Below are 12792 nucleotides of genomic sequence, written 5' to 3'. Positions count from 1 at the left end.
AATGTTTGATGATAGACAAATTCTTACATTTCTGTGAAGCAAAATATTTCCTAAACTATCCAATGATCCAATTTTTCCTTATCAAACTATAAAATAAATCTTCCAACCGAACTCCATAAAATTTGACGGAGCTGAATATCCGGATAATATAAATCTAACTATCTTCTTTTTTTGCACATACAGTTGCAAAGGTGCAAAGTTAAGAATTTTCAAAAGTTCAGTGATAAAAGCCTTATTTATATGTATGATTATGTGTTTCGTGATAACGCCTAAAACCACACAAGTTTTTGAAGTAAAATACTCCCACCCGCGGCAATCGAGTAAATATATATTTTGTTATAAGAGGATATAACTAGTCACCAAAAGTAACGATATACAAGTTTGAATTCCAATTTATCATAAAATGAAAGAAATAGGGAAAACATTGTTAAATCGTTCAAAGAATAACATTATTTTCAAAGTTAGTGTGTATCATTGTTTAACAAAAACTGATTAAGTTGAAAGTAAGAAAATACAGGTGTCAATTTATTTTGCGAAAGTCATGACAAAAATCGGTATTCAAAAATGAGAATCTATGAAGGCACTCAAAATAAAATCGGACCAGTTGTGTGCTTAATGTTTGAGATTTTATATCTGTTTTCAGATTCGAAGGTGAAAACAAAATTAAATCAATAAAATTGCGAAATAAAAAATTCGCGTTTTACCTCAAATATAATTATTAGACCAAAATTCTTTTTTTTAAGTTTGGTATTGTGTTTTCAATTCCATAATATATAGAATCTGCATTGCCTCGTATTGCTTCTTTTATTGACTAGTATATATATGTAGAATTTTTTTTAGAAGTGAAAATATAATGAACAAAATTTGATGAATAGTTTAGAAAAAATCACAGAAAATAGTACATGCTTTATATACAATAATTAGTGAGTTGCACAAGTATATTAGTTGCAATTAGTCACCAAAAACATTTAGTTTCAATCTTTCCATAACAGGCCATTCGAGACACTTATCATTAGTGTACCTTTCTTGTAACGACATTTCTGCTGGCTTCCAACCTGGATTAGGTTTCAAGGAAAACATTAATTTCTGAAAGGAGAAGGAAAAAATCGATTTCGAAGAAAGAGGAAATATTGTAATTAACAATTTAGTTGCTGTCAATATGATTTAAACATAATATAAGGTATTATGATACAAATTATGATGCGTACAACTTGGGTTAAAGAATGAATGTTAAATTATCTGTTTACAAAATTTAGAATTGTTCAACATACGGAGGATTGTTTATTTCAGGAATAGATTACCTTAGCTGTATTGACAAAAACCTTTCGGAAGTTTTTCTTTAAAGAACATGAACGAGAATTCGGTTCTGATTGTATTCCTTTGTTTATTCCTAATGATAAAAGTTCCGGAAAAACATATTGTGTGTGCTCAATGCTCTTCAACTTCGTATTTTATTTGGTTTTTAAATCTTTAGATTCGACCGCCACTTGAGTCTTATGTATACGAAACGCGCGTCTGGTGTTAAAAAATTATAAGCCCAGTATCTTTAATGAGATTTTTTTTGTCAAGTACGCTATAAGTCAAATTATTTGTAAAATTAGCTTCAAAACAACCGTCCTTGTGCAGATTAATATCATAAACTGAAACCGGTCACTATCACTTTGATTCAGTAAATAAATATTAGACTTGTTATTTGATAGAACAACTTTAGGGACTAGGAGTACGCGACCTCATTGGTAATGCTCAGGATAAAATGATGGAAAGCCAAAACAAATGTCTAACAGTACCAACATGAGCCCTTTAAATTCAACTTCGTAATCAACATTTGCAGCAGTTTAGTTTTAGGTTTAAGGGTATGAGTAGTTTGTCGACATTTAATCAGACACATCACAAAAGTCTCTCAATTAACGCTGAGGATTCAGAGAGAAATATCATCTATCAAACTGACAATACAATCTGAAACAATATGATTACGTCTTAACATTTTTAGTTTTTAGACAAGATCGCAGGAGTGACAGGTAGACATGTCAACTGGTCGTTTTCCTTCGGGTTACATTCCCGTGTTGATAGGGTGCCTACTGTTGAGATAGTTTGATACATTTAATGTCTGATAGTTTCATGCATTTTATGTCTGATGGTTTGGTGCATTTAATGTTTAAGCGTTCCTATTTGACCTGCTGCAGTGTAAAATTCAATTGACAATACTAATAATCCTCCTTTATCCCCGTCAACCAAAATCTATCTCATCCGAAATGCGCATGACATATTTGCCCATGAACTTTAAAAGCAACACTTAATCAATCAGTTTCCTGAATATATAAAACCATATGTTTTCGATCCTTGTATGTAGCATTATGTCATACAAGTGAGAGATTTAGATAGCTATAAAACCCGGTTTAATCCACCATTTTCTACATAAGGAAATGCCTGTACCAAGTCAGGAATATGACTTTGGCTTCATCTATTGTTGTTGTTATCGTACACAAATGTGTATATAAAAGTAATAAATAGTGTATGTTTGTAAAATGTCATACTTAAAGTACAAAATCACTCTCAGAACATTATTTGGTCACTGTGTAATCAATACATTTTATCTGTAAATTCCTCGAATGTGCTACTTGCAGTGTATAGTCATTCAGTTAAACAAAATATATTATTACTGATAATTATAACCGACTTACATGGAAAATATTTCGCCTCTACTGATGTTGATGTAGAGAATATTTCAAACCTTTATACAAACAAAGACAGTGTTATTATTAAGTTCTTTTATCTTAAGTATGCCATACACGGAAATATCCAGTAAACTATTCCGGACGTTATCTTCGACCAGAAATTTTATTATGCCTAATCAAATAATTTCTCTAATTTAGGTGAATTATGTCTGTTTCAGTTTAGAAATTATTTTAACAGTTCCATCCTTGAACTGATCATGACAGTTCTACATTAGAACAACCTTTGACTGTTCTTTTGTAGAACAGAATCTCCAACTTCAATATTTAGACAGTTATATGACAACAAATCATTCGGACAATTCAGAGTCGAGGTTAAAACTGATCGGAACTGCAGATACAAAGAGTATATGACATGTATGATGTTGTTTTTTTTGTTCTTTTTCTTTGGTTTTTTTAATAGAAATTAGGTAACTTTTTTGATGCCTCAAAAATCCTTAGTATTAAATTTGTTAAGGTTAAGGTCAATAACAGTTCAATGACAGACTAGATTTGTCGTGTTCATTTATGTTTTATAAATTTTCTGACAAAAAGACTCTTTATTATAAAAATTCGTCATTATTCAAATGTACATTTAAAATGTGTCTGTTAATCTCTGTTCCCGGTCTTTTTACTGTTTTGATTCAAGAGTCTCTGATGAGTCTTTTGTAAACAAAACGCGCGTCTGGCGAACAAAATTTTAATTCTTGTATCTATGATGAGGTTATCAATAACGATACCCCCTAAGGTATCAGCAGTTCAGAAGTCAGTACTTCGTAACTGACATGATTTATAACAAACCTTTCTAAAATTGTCAGTTGATAGATTTTTAAATTATAAAGAAACTAAAGTTTCAACTCCTTTAGACAAAGTTGACCTAAGATGGATTTGGCTATTTATTGTATGTCCTTTTGGTCATATACCTGTTTAACTGTTTAGGTTCTTATACATCCTTGGTTTTCAAATCTTCGGCTTAACATTGTATAATAATCTTGACATTAAAAAATTGTTGTTCTTTTTTTTTTTATCTTGCTTTGACAAAAATTGCACCGTATGTATATTTGATGACCAGACAAAAAAAAGGAATACACATGTTAAATACTTCGAATGATTTACTGTTGTATTAGATGGATTATTTGTTTAGCCTTACATCACTATATTAAATTCGTCCTACCAGAAGTAGTGAAGGTGCTATAAAACATATACATATCCTGAAATATATCGGAATTCCGCGTACATACATCATCTTAAAATCGTTTGAAAGCTTATTTGTACCTGAAAAAAAAAACCAATTGATTGTAAATGCAGTGTTTGTAAGAATATTGTGTACCATATACAGGGGAGATTGTTCAGCTTCTTATGTCACTTTTTCGAACGTCCCTCATTCGTATAGAAACAATAAGAAATTGTTATGGCATGTTGATCGAAAATACCTCGACAATGTGAGAATTTAGGAGAGTTTTCACTCACTTTATCTGTTCGCTTTAATCATTCATGATGAAAATTTATTCAGGTTTGAAAAAAATAAAATTTTATCCAGCTTAGACAGTATACGAAGAAGTATCAGTATACTTGAAACTGATATTACAACATATTGTAATTGACACACGCTTTATTTTTAATATCACGTTTCTATGTTCCTGAATAAAAAAAAACTACTAGTATCTTACCGTATAAAATCTAAACAATACGTTTTAACATTTTAAGAAAATTTCTGAAATACCATCGAAAATTTCTACGAAATAAGTAAACATAACTGATGCCTTCAAACTTAGCCAAATTCGTGCCTCACAAAAATATAATTGAAATGCCAACTCCACGAAAACCCAACTAAGCGCAAGATTTATTTTCAATTATTCTTATATTTTTAAGTCCCGCGGAAACTCCATGATTTTACCAAGATTCTTCGGCTGAGAGGTATAATCCCCTCCCAATCAATGGTTGTGTGAAGTTATCCAAAAAATATCAAATACGCAAACTGTCAATCAAAACAAACGTAAATGCTTGACCCATGTTAGAAAAATGACACAGTCCACTAAAATTGAATGTTATTTAATCATGTTTGGTTATACATAGGTTAGTTTTAGGAGGTGTGTATGCTATATTTTCCTGTCATATCGACGACGTTTCTTTATATTGAGGCAATGAAGATTCGATCGAAAGTAAAAGATATGAAATGTTGGATAGTTAGGACCCATTACGACATTGAGTATGTGTGAACTTCTTGTGCGCAATATGTGACTTATATCCAATTTTATTCTGCAATCGACCTTTCTATACTATAAAAATTCAGATTGACAGATAACATGAAGCGATTTAAACGTATTTTAGTGGTGTACGTTAATAGTCTACTGCTATCATGCTTCTGTTGCGAGCGAAGCTACTATTTACATAGAAGTTTAATTTGGGGTCCTCATCGTGATCCGTGTTTTATCATGTCAATTCCATTCATACACATTTTCAACGATTTGATTTAGAGAAAAACTATACGTTAAATGTTAAACTGCAGGACACAAACAATATTCTTACAGTTTAGGAAGTATACAATGCGTTTGTACCTGAAAGCCTTGCTTATATCTCTGTTTCTAAAACTCGTCAAAAAATTCTATAATAGAAATATTGTATTAAACAAGTTGTTTTCCACCATGAAAAATATTCACTTCATTAACGTTTGATACATTTTCTCGATCTTGCAACCAATTTTGACCTGCGTAAAAAACAGTTAACTTTCGGTTTATGCAAATTATATTTTAGTTGAACTCACATGTCGTAAAACATTACAAAGTATAGGAGATGCGAAGGATGCCAATGCCCAAAGGGACAGTCAAACTCATCAGTCAGAAATAAACTGACTAACATGGCTTAAAAAGAAATAAAGACAAACAACAGTAAAGAAAACCAAAGACTGAGCAGCACGAACCCCATCAAAGACTGGGGTGATCACAGGTGCTCCGGAAGGGTAAGCATATTCCGACCTCCACATGAGTATAGATATATGATCACATTCCCTTCGATGTCCAACTTAAAGGCTTACGCTAAGAGGTGTCCATTCAGATGTAAATACATGTGGTGGTATTCTTTTTTGTAATCAATTGAACAGTCTATCTATGAAATAAACTTTCCAAAGTTCAGAACAGTAAATTATTATAATGTCAAGGTTATTTACAATCTATGATTTAATTGAAAATCTCTAACACGCTGCTCTGCTGCTGTTGCAGATCCTGAGATCACCCCCAGTTTTTGGTGGGGTTCGTGTTGCTTAGTCTTTAGTTTTCTATGTTGTGTCATCTGTACTATTATTTGTCTGTTTGTCTTTTTATTTTTGGCCATGGCGTTGTCAGTTTGTTTTCGATCTATGAGTTTGACTGTCCCTCTGGTATCTTTCGTCTCTCTCTTTTGCATATATTACATTCCAAGTCAGCATTTACTATACAACACCAGTTGCAATTCGAATGGATAAAAATTTTACCAGATTACGATTCCCCCATAAGAGACATTCACAGCTGTTTTGGATTTACTGTATACACAACCTTTGTTCGGAGTTTACATTAATCCTTGAAAAGACACTAGTTTATTTCAATTCTGAAGTAAACAAAAGAGTACATAATACGCCTATTTCTAGAATAAGAAACAAACTTCAAGTACTTTCAAAGCGGTTTGTGTTTGTACCGGCCGACAATACAGCCAACAATGTGGTGGTTTTATGTCGTAAATACTACATGGACGTTCTGAAGAATGAAATTTTAAATTCTTATACATTCAAGTCTGTGCGCTCCTCGGAGAGTCATTTAGTAAGCAAACATATCATAACCACATCACAGCTTAAGGCCTCTTCTGAACATTTGAAGGTCCCTACTATGTATTGGTTACCTATACTATACAAAAAAAAAGTAAAATATCGTTTCATCTCGGCCTCTAGTGAGTGTTCTACAACTAATCTTTCAGTGCTTTTAACTAGTTCCTTAACTACTATCAAAGAACTTATCATTAACTTTTGTAACAAAATATATGAAAATAGTGGAATTAACTATTTTTTTTAGTGTAAAAAATTCTATGGATGTTTTAGATAAATTACGTGCTTTTGATGGTCCTTTTGATTCTGTTGACAGTTTTGACTTTTCAACTCTTTACACTTCACTTCCACAAAATCTTATCAAACAAAAGTTTTCCTATTTAATTAAATGGTCGTTTGGTAAATCTGAATGCAAATATATTTGCTGCAACTCATTTAAAGCCTTCTTCTCTAATGAGAAAGGTAAATATGCTAGATATACTTACTTGAGGTGTGATGAGACGATTGAAGCTGTTAATTTTCTCCTTGATAATATTTATGTACGTTTCGGCAATAAAGTTTATCGACAGGTATTAGGTATTTATATGGGCACCAATAGTGCCCCTTTTATAGAAGACTTGTTCTTGTACTGTTATGAATCACAGTTTATGACCAAACTCAGGAAAGACCCGTCTAAATTACATTTAATTGATAAATTCAACAACATCTACCGTTATCTTGATGATATTGTTTCGTTAACTGATTAAACATTTTCTAAATATACTGCCGAAATTTACCCAAAGGAACTTACTTTAAATAAATCAAATATAAACGGTAATAACTGTGCTTTCCTAGATTTAGATATATCAGTTTTACACGGGAAACTCTACACTGAAAGTTACGACAAAAGGGACGATTTTTCGTTCCCTGTTGTTAATTTTCCTTTTTTGGACGGTGATGTTCCTTTGGCGCCATCTTAAGGTGTTTATATATCACAACTCGTTCTCTATGCCCGTGTCTGTTGTAACGTTTTGGATTTTAATGAACGTAATCTATGTATTACGGGTAAATTATTAAGTCAGGGATTTCGTTACCACAAATTACCTAAAACCTTTACTAAATTCTTCCATAGATATAATGATTTGATTTTGAAGTTTGGTTGTAGCTGTATAAAACTTATTTCAAACGGGATAGCACATCCTCATTTTTACGGAGATTTTGTTTACCGAGCCTGGAAATTTGGAAACGATCCGGGTAAACTTATAGATCCTTTAAATAAACTTATTCTAAAAGGTTACCAATATAACACTGTAATTAGATCTTTGAATATTGTTTTTATTGGTGTTAATATTGATTTTGTTATCAGTAAATTAAAATCAAACTAAATATTATTTTTATATACATTTGCACATCAATGGCTTTACAATCTGTCGATACCTGTATCTTGGCATTGTCATGTTTTTCTCTGACTGTTTATGACGTCTTTACACTAAATCCATTGGATGTTGGATGTGGACTGATTGATATTTAAGTCTTAAATGAATGATTTTTTTTTCATTAGTTGTTATTGGCTTTTCAGCCTTTGAACTACTTGTCAGTAACTGCGAGTACTCTCAGATCTGTACTTAGTGTCTTTCTGTTGTGTAGATGTATAAGTACCCGTCCACGTCTACTCTGTGTTTTTGTTAGATGTATTTCTGTTTGTATCTATCTGATGAGTTAAGCCTTTTCAACTGATTTTTTATAGTTTTTTCTTATGTTGTACTGTTACACCACTGCCTTAGGTTAGGGGGAGTTGGTGCCTTCAAACGAGTTTAACCCCGCCACATTCTGTATGTGCCTGTCCCAAGTCAGGAGCCTGTAATTCAGTGGCTGTCGTTTGTTACTGTGTAACATATTTGTTTTTCGTTCATCATTTTGTACATAAAATAGGCCGTTAGTTTTCTCGTTTGAATTGTTTTACATTTGTCATTTCGGGGCCTTTTATAGCTGACTATGCGGTATGGGCATTGTTTATTGTTGAAAGCCGTACAATGACCTATAGTTGTTAATGGGTGTGTCATTTGGTCTCTTGTGGAGAGTTGTCTCATTGGCAATCATACCACATCTTCTTATTTTTATATATCAATAGGCATAATAAAAAAGTTTTAAGAAGTCCAAGTCCGATGTTAAAATAAGAAGAAACTAAGCAAAATAGCAATGATAAAAAAAAACAAAGGCTTGCTAATAGTATCTGACATGCCAGCTTCGGACCTCAATTAAACTGATCAATAATATATACACACATACAATAAAAAAAGCTTTTCGTAGTGACTTTCGTCGAGAAGTACATGTACTTTATATGCAGTATCAATTACATAATAAATAAAGATATTTAATCAACCACCGGTCAGCCTCATTTATCCACCTGAGTTATCTCCTACACAATTCAACGTTAAAGAGATGTTATCCTACATTGCACAGCTAGTCACTTCAGGTCGAATGCGGATGTTAAATAGGTTGCGATGTTTTGTGTTGGGTAATACCATGTTATTTGCAGCTATTCATCTAGGTTGACCCACTATCTGGAACCTATTGTGTTTATTAATTGTTAATTGTATTTATCGTTTATACATTTTTGTCTTGAATATGCGTGCAATATTGCCAACTGGACGTTAAGCAAATTTATAATTCATATATATGTATGAAAAAAGACACGCATAAGTGAAACTGAAATGTTTTTTTTGTTCAACGCACATTACCATCTATATGTAATTCGTGCGTATTCATGATGAATTCGTCGCTGTGGTTGGTCCTGTTTTTTTTTGTTTATGCTTTAAAACTTTGATTACTATTTTGCTTTCAAATTATTCAATCTCGAGTGTATTAACGGATGTTGCAAAAAAACACATGTCATAAGTTTTTCAGTGTAAATGAGGATACGTTGGGTAAGGTGAGAAGTTTAATCCAGCTTTATTGACCTTTTACAAAGTGCAGAGTGTAGTAATATTCCATTAAATTTGACATATTCATTCAAACTTGACGTGGTACAGCTAACCGGAAACCACCATTTACCGTAAAAGAAGACCGGAGAAGTCCACATGTGCCATATTTATACAACCCTGTTACGTTTAATGCCTATTCTAAATATTAGATGGAAGTATTGGGAAACGAAAACGTATTGTAGGTTCATGGAGGGATATTAATCGATTAGCGTTATATTATTTATCGACCAGCGGCAAGTATGTCATGCATTTGCAGGATGTGTTTCGTTGTGATTAAAGTCAAGAAATACGTGTTACTGGCAAGGAAATCATATCATGTGTTTCTTAGTGTAATGGTTAACAAATGCACTAAAAAACTGTCATTAAATTTATATGGACAGACTGGGCCGTTGATTCTGTTAGATAGTTTAAGGATCATCATGGAAAACGTTTAAACATTGAAGCAAGAGGACAAAGAAAGAAAAGGGACATTCAAAACTCAAACGTCGAAGACAAACTGACAACACCATGTCAAAAAACGCAGACATACATACAACAGTCTTTAAACAGTTCATAGACGATAGAAATCTCAAGACAGAGAAAAAATAAAGTACCATATCGAAAACCGATGGTGATTTCAGGTGTTACAGAAGACAGAAACTGTTCCACATTTTAAAAATACAAATCCTCTAAAACCAAATCATGTTCATCGACACCAACCAAAGCTGAATCAACGTCCCGAAATCATTCGGTAGATATGACAATAACATGATACGTACACCTGTAAGATTAATGGTATTTTAAATTCCTAGTAACACAATAGCATGGTAAATTATAATAAATCAAATAAAAAGAGCATATGGCATCTTTAATAACTTGCTTCAACAAGCCTTGACATACGCAAACACTTTAACTTCTCTAAGGTGTAGCCATTCGCGACCTCGTAAGGCAAGCTTAACATATCTTCCTTTCGTAGTTTTGCGGCAGTTCAGAATAAGGTGCTCCCCATTACTTGCAGGGCCTTTGTAATAAGTACATGGCTTCATTTCACGTAGAGTTGGACCAATCATAATATCCAAATCATGGAGTCGACGACCTGAAATGAAAATGTTTAACGCTGTGTAGGATGTACAAATGAGAAATCATGATTTGTATTGAACGTTTAATGAGATACGTGTATGATTGTGATATGCTCCCTAAAAGTATTTGAGACTCAGCCATATGTTGCTCGGTGTGCAGGACGAATAAATAAACATTCATTTCTAATAGGATAAGTTTATTGAAAGATTTATAGCTTACTCAGAATTTTTTATAGTTAATTGAAACTGAAACGACATTCATAAAAAAAGGTTTTGGGCTCCAAATAACCATAACATATCATTTGCAAAGTGCATGCAGCAAATCAGGCAGTCATCAATTCGATAATCAGTTAGCATGATCATTTAAAGACAATAATATTGTACGAACTTGACATAATAACGATGTAAAGATAATGCTTAGAACGGGGGAAATTCGTGAAGGCTCTGCCAAGTTATTTCTGCATTTCGTGCCGAATCCTTATATCGTTATAATGTCAAGTCAATACACTAATGTTGTCTTTATATTACAATTTAAAACAATTTTTATACCAATTTTGTGTTTTCATTTTGATGAAAAAAATATTTTAAAAACTGCTTTCACCATATAAAAGGCCTCTGACTTTGGCGGATTAAGAACGTGAAGTTAAAATCATGCGGCAGATTTTATAATGGAATATCAACAATGAAAAGTGTGTACATTTCATTACGAATTTCAAGTGGTAGGCGTGGCCCAACGCAATATACGATTAGTGACTGTATTTGACATAAAAATATATACAGTCAACTCATTTAGACTGCTTAAATTGAACGTTTGCAGTATGATTTACTACAATAGATCCTATACCGTTAAGTTCAGTATTTTAATTCACAATTTTTTCATTTATGCCAACAACAGGGATACATTGTCTTACCGTAGTTATGTGCTCTATTCCAAATTTCAACATGTTGAACTGAAAAGGATCCTCCAAGGTCTACCCACCAATATGGTGTCTTTTCATTATTCGTATGAAACATTGTAGATAAATCGCCGTCAACAGCACTGCCTGATGGTCCGTGTCCAGAGTGCGAGGAACTTTGACCTGTCATTTTCTTGTAAGACACATCCTCCAAACGTATATTAGCTGGAACAAGATCTTTGAAAAAGAAAGGAAAGTTTGTATTTATAAAGATACAGTTCGTCTTGTCTCAATTATACGAAGGACAATTGATGTGCCTTTTGTAATTTTATTTACATTTGTCATTTCGGGGCCTTTAATAGCTTACTTTGCGATATGGGTTTTGTTCATTGTGGAAGGCCGTACGGTGACCTATAGTTGTAAACGTCTACGTCATTGGGTCGCTGGAGAAGAGTTGTCTCATTAATAATCATACATTATCTTCTTATTTTTTGAAGTCGTACGTTCAGCAAAGTAATTTATAATCGAAAGTTGTATTGCTTCATCAAAATCAAACTATAATCGATCACACATTGTGTCTATTCGATTACAAGGAGATATAGAATATACAATGTACCTCAATAAGGCAACAACCCGATAAAACTAATAACCAAAAGAAAGGGACATACAGAAGACGACAACATACAATCTTCAACAATAAACATGTGTCTTTGCAAAAAGATGTGAATAAGTTAAACGCGAACCACCAAAAATCTGTTCCATCACCATCCTCATAAATAAATACTTATGGTAAACGGAGCTCTCTATACAATGATCAAGTACGAAAGTCTCACAGATGTGAGTTCCCAGACACATTTTAAAAGAAGAATAAAAAATTAAAACGACATGCAATACATTTTCTACATTATTTCATACCATTATATTTCTTTTCCAGAATTTGGTTGAGCAACTCTTCGTGTCTTTTTAGTGTTGTTTTCAGCGTATACTCGATTTTCAGGATTTTCTGTTCTAGTCTCGGATCACTGCCAAGTTCCCCTTTATAACCGGAAATAGAAATTTGACAAGCAGACGACACCATAGAACATCCGAATATTAAAACAGTAGCACAGTTTAACATTTTAGAAAATTTAGATACAACTGTTGTAAACGGCCAACAGTTAGCATATAAGCTGTAAAAAGAGAAACACTGGACAGAATAATGTCACGCAAAATATAAATTAACAAGCTGTGTTTGTATTGCACGCAATTCACCAATCGATCCCAATGATATACTATTACTTCAATTTTCGTTATAGGTGATGTATTTTCATAGAATAGTTCAAAGTGACGAGACTTGTATCTTTTCCATTCCATTTTTTTTGAAAAATAACA

General features: G+C 32.7%; 1 protein-coding gene across 1 annotated transcript; it reads right to left on the bottom strand.

Annotated features, from left to right (window-relative positions):
- Positions 1-10311: 10311 nt before the first annotated feature.
- Positions 10312-12546, bottom strand: LOC127723475 (fucolectin-6-like). The gene is made up of 3 exons (XM_052230128.1): positions 12337-12546; positions 11437-11658; positions 10312-10542 (listed from the first exon to the last, which is right to left on the bottom strand). Exons 1-3 carry the CDS (start codon positions 12536-12538, stop codon positions 10328-10330), a joined length of 639 nt encoding a protein of 212 aa, XP_052086088.1. The 5' UTR covers positions 12539-12546; the 3' UTR covers positions 10312-10327.
- Between the last annotated feature and the right edge of the window lie 246 nt (positions 12547-12792).

The sequence above is a fragment of the Mytilus californianus genome, unplaced genomic scaffold (assembly GCF_021869535.1).
Source record: "Mytilus californianus isolate M0D057914Y unplaced genomic scaffold, xbMytCali1.0.p SCAF_13, whole genome shotgun sequence".
Lineage (NCBI taxonomy): Eukaryota > Metazoa > Mollusca > Bivalvia > Mytilida > Mytilidae > Mytilus > Mytilus californianus.
The sequence above is the reverse complement of the archived record's forward strand: the minus strand, read 5'-3'. Positions and strand labels throughout refer to the sequence as shown.